This window comes from Monodon monoceros, unplaced genomic scaffold (genome assembly GCF_005190385.1).
Source record: "Monodon monoceros isolate NGI ecotype Baffin Bay Population unplaced genomic scaffold, NGI_Narwhal_1 Super_Scaffold_6, whole genome shotgun sequence".
NCBI classification, from domain to species: Eukaryota; Metazoa; Chordata; class Mammalia; order Artiodactyla; family Monodontidae; genus Monodon; species Monodon monoceros.
Window position 1 is genome coordinate 48,685,097 of NW_021703783.1, and position 15,592 is coordinate 48,700,688.

The 15,592-nt window shown below is 39.0% G+C and overlaps 1 protein-coding gene across 2 annotated transcripts in view; it reads left to right on the forward strand.

The window, feature by feature from the left end:
• The window catches only part of SRGAP1 (SLIT-ROBO Rho GTPase activating protein 1), a 269,221-nt gene that overhangs the window by 170,086 nt on the left and 83,543 nt on the right, over positions 1-15,592 (forward strand). For both annotated transcript variants that reach the window (XM_029205131.1, XM_029205130.1), the window contains exons 5-6: positions 9,008-9,190; positions 9,664-9,792. In XM_029205131.1, the coding sequence (XP_029060964.1) occupies positions 9,008-9,190; positions 9,664-9,792 (312 nt within the window). The remainder of the gene's footprint in view (positions 1-9,007; positions 9,191-9,663; positions 9,793-15,592) is intronic.

Genomic DNA, 15,592 nt, shown 5'->3' on the forward strand with positions numbered 1-15,592 from the left:
AAAAAAAAAAAAAAAAAAATATATATATATATATATATGTATAGTTAAATTTAGCACTTTGAAAAAGATGACTAATGCCCTGCTTTAACTTAAATATAACAGTCAAAGATAAAAGCACATAGCAAATCCTTGTGTCAACCCTGCACCTACCAGGTAGTTCCTGGGTTTTCCTCCTTAGTGAGCACTTGATGATTGATCACCAATCAGTTTGAGAGCTAATTAAAGTCACTAGAGTGATAGATACCCCAGTTTAAGATTCATCAGTATAATAGTACATTAGAGTATACAGGCATTGTTCATTTCTAGATATTTTCTGTGCAGCAAAGCAGAATGAGTATGGCCTCAGAGCCCATGGAAAATTCTAGGAGGAATCTTATGTCCTCGGCATAGCGTGGTATACTGTTTGCTGCCTCAATCAACAGAAGCAGGAGATAATTAGTATAATTTGTTGTTAATGGGTTTTTCCTTTTGATTAAAATTTACCTGCCATCTACCCTGACACTGAAAAAAATCAGCCTCTTTAGCAACTGAGAAGTATATTTTATATATATGTATTTCCCCAAACAATAAATACTTGTGATACTTAGTTGTTGAAATCATGGACTCATAGACTTTTAGAGTTGGAAAAGCCCTGAGCAATTACATGGTCCAGCCACGTCCTTTATAGGTGAGAACGCTCTGGGCCAGCAGGGTTAGACAGAGCCTTGCCACAAGGTCACAGTCAAGGCCTGGCAGACTGAGGGTTCACACTCTTGGATATTTAGGACCTGAAAGCTCCTTCCACTATCACAGGCTCTTGTAGGTTCTTGTTGAAGATGGAGAAGAAGATAGTAAATCTCCAACAGAAAACAAAACATGAATGACAGTCCGGATGCTCTTTTCATATAGACTGCTAGATGCCATCCTATGTTATTTCCTCTGAGCATCATCAGATATTCTCCATTTCAGGGGATGTATTAAAATTCTCATGGAAAGAGGCCTTTTAGTTGCATGATCAGTTTTTCTATGGTCAAACCTCTAGTTTGCGCTTTTTCTTTCATTCCACAGTTTTCAAAGTGTTTGAGGTTCATAGTTTTATTTGATTGGTTCCCTAATTTTGGTCCTGTCAGGAGGCCTCATGTTGCCATCTCTAATAGATGAAAGTTACACTGAGGGTCAGAAAGACTGAGGTTACAGAACTATTTTGCAGCAAAGCTAGGACCAAAATCCAGGTCTGTTGGATTTTATAGACCTACAAAATGCTGTTCTTTGTAATTACTCCTGAAACAAAACCTTTAACACCACACTGAACAGAACAGAACAGAATTATTTTGGGGACTTTCATTAGCCTTACTTTCTCCCTTTGCATATGTGTTCTCTGTTTTTCCCTTTGTTTTGTTTATTCTCTGTATCTCTGTTGCCCTGTCATTTGGTTGGTTAGCAGCCAGCAGGGTCCGGAGTCCCAGACAATGCCTTTTGTTCAAAGCATTTGTTTGGATTATAAATATAATTCGATGATAAATTCATACTGTTTTACTGATTTCATTTCAGTGGAGCCACAACATACCTCAAGTTTTCTTTGATAAACTAGCTATAAAGACGGGATCTCATGCTATTTAATCGTTCATCTTGAACTATCTGCTCATTTCTAAAGCGCTTTGCTAAAATTCTTCCCATACACATAAATGGAAGTATCACTTCTTTCCTTTCCTTTACCTCTGTTGGAAATGATAGTCTTTCCCGTCATGGAGAAATCATTACCTATTATTAAAATGAAATCTTTTGTGGTAATTTTTTCAAATAGCAGTAGCTGACATTTACTGTGCACTTATTACATGTCAAGCTCTTTTTTCTGTGCTCTTTACATGTCATGACACATCTAATCCTTCCAACCACCCTATGCATGCAGTGAGTAAGAATGTTATGCCCATTTTACAGGGAAGAAATGAAGGCACAGAAAGGTTAAGTTACTTGCTGAAGATCACACAGCAAGTGCAGAGGCAGGATTTGAGCCCAAGCCGTCTGTTCTGTGGGTCTAAGCTCTTAACTGCCAGTATACTACCTCTCAAAGTGAGTTCTCCGATAAACGTTACTTTTCAAATATAATTAAGTTTTGTAAATTCTGCTTTCATTGACTTATAGTGAACCATACAAGCCTGGGGAAAGGAAGTGGGAAAGTTCATCATTGTAACAGTGCTATTGACCCCTCATTACCTCGGGGATCAGCAGCTTTTCCAGCCCTGATGCCACAAATGAGAATAAAATACACTGATAGGTGTCCCTCACAGGCCTTAAGTGGGAGATGGGGCATTGGGGTGGGAACTGAGATCCATTGTGGGCATTGACTGAGTAGCATTCATGTTCTGGGTGGGATTCTCCTGTCTTTACATCTTTATATAAATAAAATATATCCCCCCCCCCCCCCCCAACTTTCTCTCCAGGTGAGCTCCCAGACTTAAATAGAAGCTGATTAAAAGGAAGCCTAGGAGTCTTCTCCACCTGACTTGCACTCAGCCTACCTACCCTGAAGTCCGTGGGTGCTTCCCTCCCCACCTCCTATTTGTCTTCAGTAAGAGTAGGTCTGCCTTTGTGTCTTTACCGGGTAGGGACTGTGTCTTTCATCTCTAGCTTCAGAGCCTAGCACGATGCCTGGCTTACAGATACTCAGTAGCTGTTTGGTGGATGAGTAAATGCAGATCACTATGCACTGCTCCCTGAAACCTGGGTAATTTTCCAGTAAATTACACTTAATTTTCCAGTAACTGTCAGCATACATCAAAAAGGGTGTTAATGATGAGGTGGACATTGCGGAGAGGCTAGAAGCCTTCCTAAGTGTGACTTCAGGTGGTGTGTTTTATGAACATGTAGGTATCTATGCCATCAACTCCTGGGTACTCGTCACTGGTATATTAGATTAGTTTTTAAGAGGTTTTGGCTGTCCCGAGTTGTAATATTGAAACAGCAGGAGAGGCCTCCATCAGGTCTGCTTTTGCTGTACTCAGTTCTCCAGCTGCTTTGTCTTTGGGAGGCACTGGCCTGCACCTCTCTGCTTAGAGCCAGAACATGAAGCCAGTCAGTCTGGCCGCGGAGCCTGTGTACTCGCTTCTACATCATACCTTAGAAACTGTCAAGAAAGAGAACTGCCCACCCTGTTCCTGTGCTTCCCAGGCATTGTATCACTTAATCCCAATTTCACCTCAGAGGAACTGGGGCTCAGGAAAGTTAAGAAACTTGCCCAGCTGATACGCAGTAGCACGAGAACTCAAATCCAGGTCTGCCTGGCCCTGTATTCGTCGCCAAGGTTGGCTCAGTATACTGAAGGGCAGGAAAGCTCAAGGTTGCTGGTGTAAAGATCGCAGCATGCAGTGTTTTGATGCTGTCTGAGAAGTAGCTCTTGCCCAGTGCCCCTATTTAAACTAAGCTCCAAGGACGCAGCTTGGCTCAGCAGAGGCTATAGTCTACACAGAGGAACAGAGGCTATGTGAGCCCCTGAAGGAGCCAGGCTTACAGCACAGCTCCTGGGGCTCAGCCTAGGGTGGCCCGGGAGCCCTGCCTTCCCCATGAACCTGAGAGCTTCGTGGGAATGGACTTCCAAGGTGGTGGTCCCACCCTGATGGTTTTGTTAATCTGGCACCGGCAGAAACTCGGTTACAGTTAGAGCCCTCTCCTGTATTGATTATAGAAAGGAGATCTTTCTCTTAGGTTGTTGGTATTTAAGGAGACCTAAAGAATGTAGTTTCTCAGGAGAGCTTTTTGTGATTGATGGATTTAGTAAAACAGCAGGCTGTGTGTGGAATTAGGAAATACTGTCACTAACATACTGCTTTTTACCAGCCCACCTGCCAACCACAACACCCTTTTTTTCTGAGATGCCATAAATCCCAGTGCTAACTGTATTTCACAAATGATTTAGAAATGTTTGCCATCCCATCAGTCCAGTCCCAGGTATTTACTGGTGGTACTGTTTTGGGTGCCAGGGATGGAGAGGAACAATGCTAGTCACATAGTATTTGTTAAATGAATAAATGAATGGGCAAGCTGAATATAAAAGGATTCCTGTCCTTCATTTGTTTCTCACCAGATGCCTATTTTACTCCTCCTGTATATAAGGCAATATTAAGGACCTGGAGTTGCCTAAAATATTATTGGTGGCCTCACTGAACTTACAGGACAATCCATGATGCTGAATGGTACACAGATATCTGTAACACACGGCACAGAGTCTGAAGTGCTATCAGTAAGTAGGTCTTGGAGGTCGGAAGAACAAGACCACTGTGGCTGGGGACCCAGGGAACACTTAGCAATAGGTGAGCTTTGACCTTGCCCTGGAGGATGAGTCAAAATGGTAACAGCAGGGGATGCTGGGGGAGGGCATCCCAGGCAGTGGGATTGGATTGTCTTGGGAAAAGGCCACGGAGGCAGGAAAGTACAAATTTTGCGGAGGGAGTTAAGTGATTGACTCAGTAGTATACAGAGTGCTGCTTGGGCTGGTGTTGGGAGCAGAGCGTGAGAGGATTTGAACTCCGTGGTGGAGGGAGTCGTGTCAAGTTTAAGAAAAGGTCAGAGAGAGTGAGAACCGAGAAAAGGCCCTGGAGCTGTCATTCTGGATTCTCCTTCCTCCTTTCCATTCCCTCTTCTTCATGCTAAATCAGGTCGCTTCACATCCTGCCTATCTTCACCGAATTACTGCTAAGGTACTGCTTTGACCATACTGTTCACACCTCTGTGGACTCACCAACCCCCTTCAGAGTAAATTCTATACTACTTAGTTGGGGTTTCAAGGCTCTCCTCATCTGGCCCAGTCTTATTCTTCAGCTCAGTTACCCCATCATCCACTACCCTGGACTCCCTTCTCCACCATCTTGGTCTCCTCATGCCCACCTCACCTGTGTGGGTCGCCTACCCCGTTACATCTTTCCTGATACTGTCCTCTCAGCCCAAATGCCCTCTCACTTCATCAGTGTCCATGAGAATCTCCAAGGCCCATTTTTTAAATTCTAAAAACTTAAACTCTTAGAAGATGGAAACCAAGTCTTTATTTTTATACCCATCAGTGCCTTACAGGTGCTAAACACCAAGCAGATGTTGAATGAATAAATTATTATCTTTCATTCCTTCTTTTCCTCCATTCCTAAATATGACCAAGAGTAACTGTATCCCCCAGATAAAGAGGCCTTCCATTTGTATAATGCATTAGACCTTCTGAAGGTCACTGCATAGCAGTCCAGAGCACTGAATCTGGAGCCAGACTGCTGGGGTACCACCCATTGCTTTGCCGATTATCAGCTGTGTGACCTTCAGCAAGTTACCTAACCTCTCTGTGCCTCACTTTTCTCGTCTGTAATATGGGGAGAATAAAGGTACCTACCTCATAAGCGTTTTTAGAAGGATTAAATAAGCTATTATTGGGCTGTCCAAAAAGCTCGTTCGGGTTTTGCCGTAACATCTTATGGAAAAACCCAAATGACCTTTTTGGCAACCCAATATTTGTAAAATGCTTAGAACAATGTCTGGCATGTAGTAGGAATTATATAATGTTTGTTTAGCTAAATAGATACACATTACATATATCTCCATATATATATATATATATATATATATATATATATAAGTGGTATAGATTATATACATATATATACACACATATGTAGTAAGTACTCAGTAAAGGTACAGTTGTACCCACACACAGGGACCATGTACAATTGGGTATCCGCAACAACCTTGTAAGGTGAGCAGAAGTGTTAAATGACTCTCCACACCTAGTAACTGGTAGATCCATTCCTGGAACCATGTCTTCTAACTTCTGAGCCAGAAATCAAAAAGTAGAATTTATACCCTTAATCGACTGATCTCCAACACATGGATAGTTTTCAGATACACCATGACTTCTTGACACTGAATATTGAAATTTACTATAGATACTTTAATTACTTTGATTTAAAGTACAAGAGTAGTGTCAGATCCATTATATAGGGTCTGTCAGTAAGAAATATACAGTTTCTGTCCAAAGTTTTTATATAGGATTTCACATGAGGTGAGAGGTACATGAGGTAAAGAGAGATTGGTAAGGGCAGAGGATCTGAACAAAGTCCAGCTTAATATTCCCTTTATTCTGACATCAATGATTTGCTAATACTCTGGCAATATTCAAGTGTCACAAAGAAATCCATGATGTGGTCACTTTCTACTTGACTATATTCTTCTTGCAGTTGAAGACAGAGCAGGGAAGATAAATTGAGCGTGTTCAATGGAGAATTATGCCTGAGGTTTTAGTAGAAAAGAATTCAAATAGGAACATATGCTATTGGAGTACATTTAAATGGATATATACCTATCGTGTCATTTGGTATGCAAAGGCTTGTGTTTGCATTAAGCTGATGGAGAAGCTGTTATTTTCTTTGCAGTATATATTCAAAAGCTTTCTTTTACTTCTCTGTAAAAGAGAGAACTGTCTGTTATTTTAAATACAAAACACATTTAACTTCTGTCAACAGCTTACATTTTAAATAATGCAGTTTGTACTGGCATTCATTGTCTGCAATTAGAGTTCTCGAGAAGCTTTTGGTTTTTTCTCTCCAACTTTTAAAATTCATTCATTGTAACTGTTGACATTTTGGAGAACAGTGGAAACCCTAAGTCAAACTGGAAAAAACGGAACAAAGACATTCCCTTTCTGGAAATTACTGTTGAACCGTGGAGAATCCTCAGCTATTGTGCTGAAATATTTATACCCTCTTCTTGCTAGTGTTAGGTCAGACTCGAACGTTTTCCTTTTAACCCAGCCCACTTAACCAGAAACGTCATGCTAGCAGCCAGCTCAGAATCCTTAGTGCCTAAAGCTTGGTTTGTGCAAATTACCTGCTTACAGTGGGCCTCAGCATCTTAGTAAAGCAAGAGTCAGGAGTTCAGGTCTTTTCTTCAGGACGTATTTAAAAGCAAGATTTCTCAGTTACCCAGGTCTGTCTGGGATGCCTTTTCATCCAACTATGACGGGAGGCACGTGTTCTCATCTCTTCCTTCCTGTCAACTAGCAAGAAGACAGCCGAGCATCTGTGTGTCTGTGTGTGTGTGTGTGTGTGTGTGCGTGTGTCTGTGAGTGTGTGTGAGATTGGTTGTTTTCACCCTCTCATTTAAAGATGGAACTGGAACCAGGACCCAGACAGCCTGTGGGTTTGCTTCAGGCGGGGAATATAAACAGAGCCAAGCCTAGAAATGCCAGGTGTGCAGTAGATTGATTGACCTCGTTGTTTGCCCAGCTGCACGGGGACTCCCATTTCATTCCCCAGCTGCTTCCTAATGCTGTCTTATTTTTCTTTCAAACTGGAGTAGCCAACCAAACCACACCCCCAGACAGATTTGATAATTACTAAGAAGAGACAACTTTGCAGTTACACACAGCTCACAGAAAGCCGCCATGACTTTGTAGTTTGGCCCGCACTTTGTTCTTGTTCAGCAGTGCCTTTGACGTAATTAGCTAGCTTATGATTTTAAGGGAAGACATCATCAGATTTTATGAAAAGTAAAGCTCTTCATTAACCCTGTGTTTTACTCTTTAAAATAGTCATCTTAAGAGTGTGTGTTAAGTTGAACCATAAGTGCTGATTTTCTACCTTTTTCATATAACCTACAAAAAACAGCAATTTGGTTCAACCTAAATAAATATATTTATTCCAGTGTTGCTTCCAGTCTTCAAACTATTTTAAAACTCATCTTTTGAAATGAGAAAAATCGAGTTCCTTACTTTAAAACATACATCAATCTCTTTAACACAACTATTCCTTAGTTATAAAATTGGCTCTGAATAACAGTTATTTACAGATGAAATAAAATCCATTTTATGTGGAGGAGAATTTGAGATAATTTTTGAGAATGTGCCGGTACTGATTACTTGGGTGCTGAGTTCTGGTACCTCAAGGAACCCTGAGACATCAGTTGGCATTGGAGTCATCACACCTTTAAATTTTTCTAAATTAAAGAATATTTAATTGGATTTAATTGGATTTACAATATATATGGAAAGGATACATTACAAAATTTCATCTCCTGTATATTCCTAAATCTATCAAAATGCAAATTACCTGTATCATTTCTAAGAGAAGAAACAAGATACTCTATATATGAAGGGTTTTCAGCACAGCTTTATTTATAAAAAAGCAAGAAGTTGAAATATTCTAAAATGTTCAACAGTAGGGAATTAAGTAAGTTATGGCACAGTCATATAAAGAAATATTATACAGCCCTTAAAATTATGTTTTACAAGACTATTTTGTGGTATAGGAAAATGTTGATATTTTTAAGTGGAAAAGGACATAGGAGATTAAAAATTGTAAATATAGTATGATTCAGATTTTTTAAAAGGAGAAATGATATGTGTCATTTTAAAATGAACAAGTGTGTGTGTGTATTTTCATAGGAAAAAGACTGCATAGCTGTATACCAAAATCTTATGTTTTTTATTTTCTACTTTATATTTTACTTTCTTTTTTGTATCGTGTTTTCTACATTGAACATAAAGTATTACTTTGTGCTCATAAAAAGTTTTTTTTTTAATTACAACTATATATGAACCTTATATTTACATTTTGTATTTTGACAAGTACATTTTAAGCAATAAAGTCCCTGTGGTAAGGGCTATATATTTATTTGGAGTTTTTTATAATTCCAAGGTTTGACTAAAATTTATCCATGCATAAGGGTTTATTCTTCAAATTAATAATGCAGAGGAGATTTTAGAGAAACACTTTTAAGTTTGAGGGAACTTTTTAAGTACACTGAAAGCACACACAAGACCCTGTAAATCATTTTTTTCATCACAGCCTGTCCCTAAGTGCCTCTTCCTGGCAGGTGAATTTGCATATTTCTGTTTGCTTTATGTAGAAGGAATAGTATATACTTTATTTCACTAACAATCTGGCTCTCTGCCAGTTGAAAGGTGATATCTTTAACGTATTATGTCATATAATGGTTTCCATTCACTTTCTAAGTTACAGACAGACATCTTTTAACAATGTGGGTCACATTTTCACAGGTGATGAAAACATACCATATGTATCATGCAGAGAGCATCAGCGCAGAGAGCAAGCTGAAAGAGGCTGAGAAACAAGAAGAGAAGCAAATTGGCAGATCCAGTGACCCAGTCTTTCATATTAGACTGGAAGAGAGACATCAGCGGCGAAGCTCTGTGAAGAAAATTGAAAAAATGAAGGAAAAAGTAAGTAAAAGACTGCAGAGCCTTTCTGTCCTCACTGGAGGTGACAAACCTAGGAACACTGATGCAACAGCTGATAGACACACATTGTAAATTACTGTGAAGTGACATGCATTTCCTCCCACGGGAATGAAAAAATGTGTTAGAAACATAAAAATCATGTAATAACAGCTGGACCTCATTTAGTGGTGAATGCCAAGTATCCAATACACAATGTAGAGAACTTTGAATATTAACAAAGAGATTTCATTGCAAATGGGCCTGGCGCCCGTATACGTTGTCGTTTTTCCTCATCGCTGGGTAATTTTCATTTATTTAATTCAGATTCGAAATGTACTTTTCTCAAAGGACTTCGAAGGTCATTTGTATATGTTGAATAAATTGTTTAGATGAATAGAAATTCATGTATGTTTCCCTGTCTTGTTTTAAAATGACTTTATTGTTTTCCCCAATGCCTGGATCTTCTTCATTTCCAGAGACAAGCAAAGTATTCGGAAAACAAGCTAAAGTCGATTAAGGCACGGAATGAATATCTCCTAACCCTTGAAGCAACCAATGCCTCAGTTTTCAAGTATTATATTCATGATCTTTCAGATTTAATTGATGTAAGTACTTGAAGTTTTTATACTTTCCATACCAAGATGGAATTAGCAGTAATCTCATTTCCTTGATTCTAAAACACCATCATTTATTAAAACAATGTTGTTTTATGTAATTCTCAGGAAAAAAACTCTGCCAATTAAACTACACAGAATACTAAGACACAATAAATTGTAAGATGCATGTGAAATACTGTGCATCCTAAAACCGCTGAAAAACGAATTATGAAGTTCTGTGAAGCTGTGAGTATCTGGAAGACTCAGCTAGGAAGGGGGTCCAGGCATTTTCAAATGATGCAGTAGCACAGCCCTAACTGTGTTCATTGATTCGAAATATATTTATTGGACCCCTACTATTGTGAGATGCTGAGGCTCTGTGAAGCCATAGATAAACAGTTCTTACCCCCTGGAATTTAAAGTGGAAAAAAAAAATATTAAGCAAATGACTACACAACACAGTTGTGATAAATACTGTGAAGCAAAATAGGATACACAGAAACCACTTTTATTATCTAACTCTCTTTACTTTTATAGGATATGATATAAAAAAAGCACTAATCGGGCTCATTTAGAACACTCCAAGTATATGTCTACTATTATATTTGTGCAGTGTTTACTGCCATTATTCCCCAACTTTGACCCTCAGCATCACTCATTCTTTCATTCAGAAATCATCCACTGGGTAGCCCAGTCATTGTGCTAATACTGTAGGAGATGGCAAAAATAAAACAGACAAAAATCCTGTGTCCAAGAACGCCAAGATCTGCAAATAGAAGATAAAAAGTGATGTGTCATAAGGAAAACACAGATGAAGTGTGAAGTTCAGAGAGTTATCTGCGGGAATTTTACTTGTATACTGCTTTGCAGTGATTGAATTCAACAGTTAGATGATAATATAAGATTATTTTCTGTGGCTTATAGTGTCTGTCATAATTTAGTCATATAGTAGGTTAAAACAACTATTTTTATGGTGCATTAAGTCTCAGATATTTAGCGATTATTTTAGAGCCACAGTTTGGGACTTTTACAAAAGAATTGCTAAGAATTGTTATAAAAGATTTTTTAGTTCATTAACACTCTGATGTGACTTTTTCCTTTTATTTAAGTGTAAAAACAACTTTATCTCATATAATATCATAATTTCTTTATACAAAACCATTTAGTAATAAAACCAGGGCAAACTTTTTTCTCTTTGTTACAAGTATTTCAATCAAGTAAGTAATCAGTTAATTGTTTTAAATACAGAAGTTTTAAAAAAAAATTTCTTTTTCTTCTAGCACTCTGATGAAATAAAAGGATTTTTTTCTGCTAGATTGCTGCTAGTTTTCCTGAATAAAAATAAAAAATTTTATGACCCCTGTTTTCAAACTTAGATCTGTAAGGATTCTGCAAAATGAATGGAATATAGAAGAACTAATTCTTGTAACAGCTCTGCTTGCTTTTTTTGTTTAGGGCTTATTTTAGTAGTGATTGGAGTACTTCACTAAACCCAAGCCAATTTAACAAGAGGATAGATAAGTCTCTGTATCTTGAAAAGTGCTTCTTTAATACGTACCAGGTACCAAGTACTATTCTTGATAATGGGGATCCATCAATGAACAAAACAGAGTGCTCACCTCCATGGAGTTTATGTACTAGTTGGGGAGACAAGCCATAAAAACATTTGCACATATGAAATATATTATATGTATGTAATATATATGTAATATATTATATGCTTATATAGTAAATATTTATATTTAATATGTATATAAGTAGTAACTTATTGTTGTAGTAGTAACAGTGCCATGAAGAAAAATAAAACAGAGCTCTGGGGGTGCTTCTGTTGATGGCATGTCAGAAAAGCCTGATGTTTGAGCAGAGAAGTGAGCTGCAGAGCTATATTGCTAATGGGGAAGGAATCCCTCATATAGAAGGACTGGCAAGGCTCCAGGTATAGAGGCGGAGGTGAGTTTGGCAAGTTCAAGATGCTCCAGGATAGCAAGATGTCCCTCATATAGAAGCACTGGCAAGGCTCCAGGTACAGAGGTGGAGGTGTGTTTGGCAAGTTCAAGATGCTCGAGAATAGCAGAGGCCAGTATGGCTGGAGAGGAGCGAGTGAGGAAAAGGTTCTGGGAGAGAAGGAGGGGCAGAAGCCCAATCACTTATAAGGGCCTTTGGACAGGGAAAAGGGGTTAGCTTTTGCTCTAAGTTTGGTGTGAAGCCAGTGAAGGGTTTGAAACAAGGAGGTGACATCACGTGATTTCCATTTTAAAGACTTACTCTGGCATCGGGGTGGAAAATAGACTGAGGTAGGTGAGGAGGACAAGTGTGAAAAAAGCGAGCTATATCTAGGGTCTTTTGCAATTGTCCAGGCCAGAGATGATGCTGGCTTGGACTGGCGTGGTAGCAATAGACCTGTGAGAAGTGGTTGAATTCAAAATATATTGAAAATAAAGCTAAAAGAAAACTGGGGTGGTGGGTTTAAAAAAAAAAAGGATAAAAGTGACTCCTAGGGCTTCCCTGGTGGCGCAGTGGTTGAGAGTCTGCCTGCCGATGCAGGGGACACGGGTTCATGCCCCAGTGTGGGAATATCCCACATGCCGCGGAGCAGCTGGGCCCGTGAGCCATGGCCGCTGAGCCTGCGCGTCCGGAGCCTGTGCTCCACAACGGGAGAGGCCACAACAGTGAGAGGCCCGCATACTGCAAAAAAAAAAAAAAAAAAAAAAAAGTGACTCCTAGGCTCAGGTCTTGAATAACTAGGTTAATGATGTACACTTTACTGGGATAGGGACCCTAAAGAGGAGCAATAGTTCTGTTACATGTAGTAAGGTTGAGATACCTATGGGGCACCTGTGTGGAGATGTACAGTAGCGTCCTTGATACCGTTAGTATATATAGGACAAGAAGAGCATGTCAGGATTATATGAGTCACCATCATGGTTGTGGATATTTATTGAACTCTTACTATGTGACAGGCACCTAGGTTTCTAAGCATAATTTCATCTAATCATCATAACCTTGTGAGGTAAATACTATTTTCTCTATTTTATAGATTAAATGAACTGACGGAGGCTTAGCTAGCTGGGTAACTTGCCAAACGTTACACAACTGTTATGTTAGGTTTCAAACTCAGACATTTTAACCTCCAGATCAAAATAAATCTGATATAAATAAATAGTTAAGTATGCCAAGTATTTTCAATTTTATTTTTAGAAAGCTGGATTTTTTAAAGATCAGCCTTAAATTTAAAATGTAGATTGAGCGACGGCCGCAGCTGCAGCGGGACAGCCCGCCAGCGGCTCGGGGCCGCGCGCCGGGAACCTCACAGGGCGGAAGGGCGCGGCACCCCCTGCCTAGCTGCCAGCGTCCCAGGGAGGCGGCCCGCGCGCGACGGGACCAGCAGCATGAGCAGCGGCTACAGCAGCCTGGAGGAGGACGCCGAGGACTTCTTCACGGCCAGGACCTCCTTCTTCAGGAGAGCGCCCCAGGGCAAGCCCCGCGCGGGCCAGCAAGCTTCCAAAAGTAGAAATGGACTAAAAATTGTTGGATTTCCCTGGTGGCGCAGTGGTTAAGAATCCACCTGTCAATGCAGGGGACACAGGTTCGAGCCCTGGTACGGGAAGATCCCACATGCCGCGGAGCAACTAAGCCTGTGCGCCACAACTACTGAGCCTGCTCTCTAGAGCCCGTGAACCACAGCTACTGAGGCTGCATGCCACAACTACTGAAGCCCGTGCACCTAGAGCCCGTGCTCTGCAGGGAGAGAAGCCACTGCGATGAGAAGCCTGCGTACCGCAGTGAAAGAGTAGCCCCCGCTGGCAGCAACTAGAGAAAGTCCACCCATAGCAATGAAGACCCAACGCAGCCAAAAATAAATAAATAAAATAAAATGTAAACAATTCTCAAATGATACAACTAAAATATGAATTTTAAAAGAAATGTTATACAATTCTAAAACGATACAACTTAAATATGAATTTTAAAAGAAATGTTATGAAATTGGTATGTTGTCATATTCAAAAGAAATTGAGTACTCTTTTAGTGAAAAGCATGCTTCAAGTTCGTTGACCCACTTTCAAGGCAATCAGAATGTGAATACGTACATTCTAAAATGGCTGCTTATTTTGTAGGAATCCAACTTACATATACGGTGGTGATGTTAAAAACCATTAAGCTGGACCCTTCATGATGAAAAAGAAACGGATTATTATGCAAAGGCACCTAGAATCCCTTATGCTCCTGTGTGAGCCTATTTAGCAAAATACCTTTTATACTGAGCTAATAATTATTAGAAGGTATAATAATTATTATACCTCTAGTGAGAAAAAGTTAAGACAACCTTTTTAATGCCGTCTTAAGACACTTAATACAGCATCAAAAACATTTTATATGTGAAATGACATGGAAGATGCTAAATGTATCTTGATTAAATCAAAGCATTATAACTAGTCAAAGAATTCAAGTTGAGACCTTTTTTATACAAACCTCCAGTTTCTCTTGGCTTCTACTCAAATCAGTATCTGTCGCCTTTCTTAAAATTTTTCTATCATACATGATGATGAATGGATCTGTTGATATAAAAAAGTCATATAAATTTTCCATAGAATTTGTTTTAAAACTAGTCTTATTATAGAAGCACTACATTTACATTGTAGAAATCTAGAAAATACTACAAACGAAAATAAAATGATCACATTCTTACCACCTGAGATCGTCACTGTTAAAATGTAGACTTTTTCTGTGTCCACACACACATTTTTAGACCAGAGAGTATGAAATCACATTTTACATATAGCTTTTCAACTCCCTTTTTTCAGTCGCTCATCTCCCATCCTTCCATTTCAGAAAAATTTTGTCTCGTCTAATAACCGCTACATTTCCATTTGTGAACCCCCCCTCCCCAAAATGTTTCTCAGCTGGTATGTCTAGACTAGATCCAATTTAGATCACATGTTGGATCTGTGTGATGTGTCCCTTTAGTCTTTTTTTATCCAGCCAAGTCCCTGGTTAAAGAGACAGTTGTTGAGGAGACAGGAGTTCCTGAGAAAATCTCAGCTTCTCAATTTGTCTGATAATTTGTTGTGTTTTTATTTAGCCCATTTCTCCATCCCTTATATTTCCTACAAAGCAAACACTACATGAAGGCTTTATGGATTCAAGTTAAGCACTTTGCAATGGAATACACCATGGGTGGTATTGCTATGTCTTATGTAGCTATGTAACAACGTATGTTTGGCCCACTGATAGTGTTGCTGAAATTGATCACTAGTGTACGGTGATATGGCTCTGATTCCTTCATCATATATAGTTAAGGTTTTTCCCTTGCAACAAACTATGGATATTCTAAAACCTCTTGAATTTGGATTTTATTAAATTGAAAATCTACTAATTTGGAACTCAGCAACATCTGGGCGATAATTTACTTTTGGTCAGCAAAATGCCTTCTTAGAGTACAAATTAATAATGTAAATTAAACAGGAATGATAATTTAAGAAAATATTTTCAGGCACTTCAGAGTATAAATTTACATATATATCACTGACACCCTATTTAATGGAATCTTCTTTTGTTAACGACTACAGGTCTAAAAACTAATACTTCAGCAATTTGATAGATTAGTTCAAGTCTTTCCTATAGATTTGGAGGTGATCTAATGTTTTTTATTTAATAATTCCGATTTTATCTGTTTTAGATAAACTTCACCTTTACCTATCAATGTTAGTTTGGATACTCCAGATACTGAGTTATCTTTAGAGAGAAGGGAGGGGGTTGCGATTGGCGGGGTTAGAGGACTTATGAAATACCTGTAATATTTTATTTATTT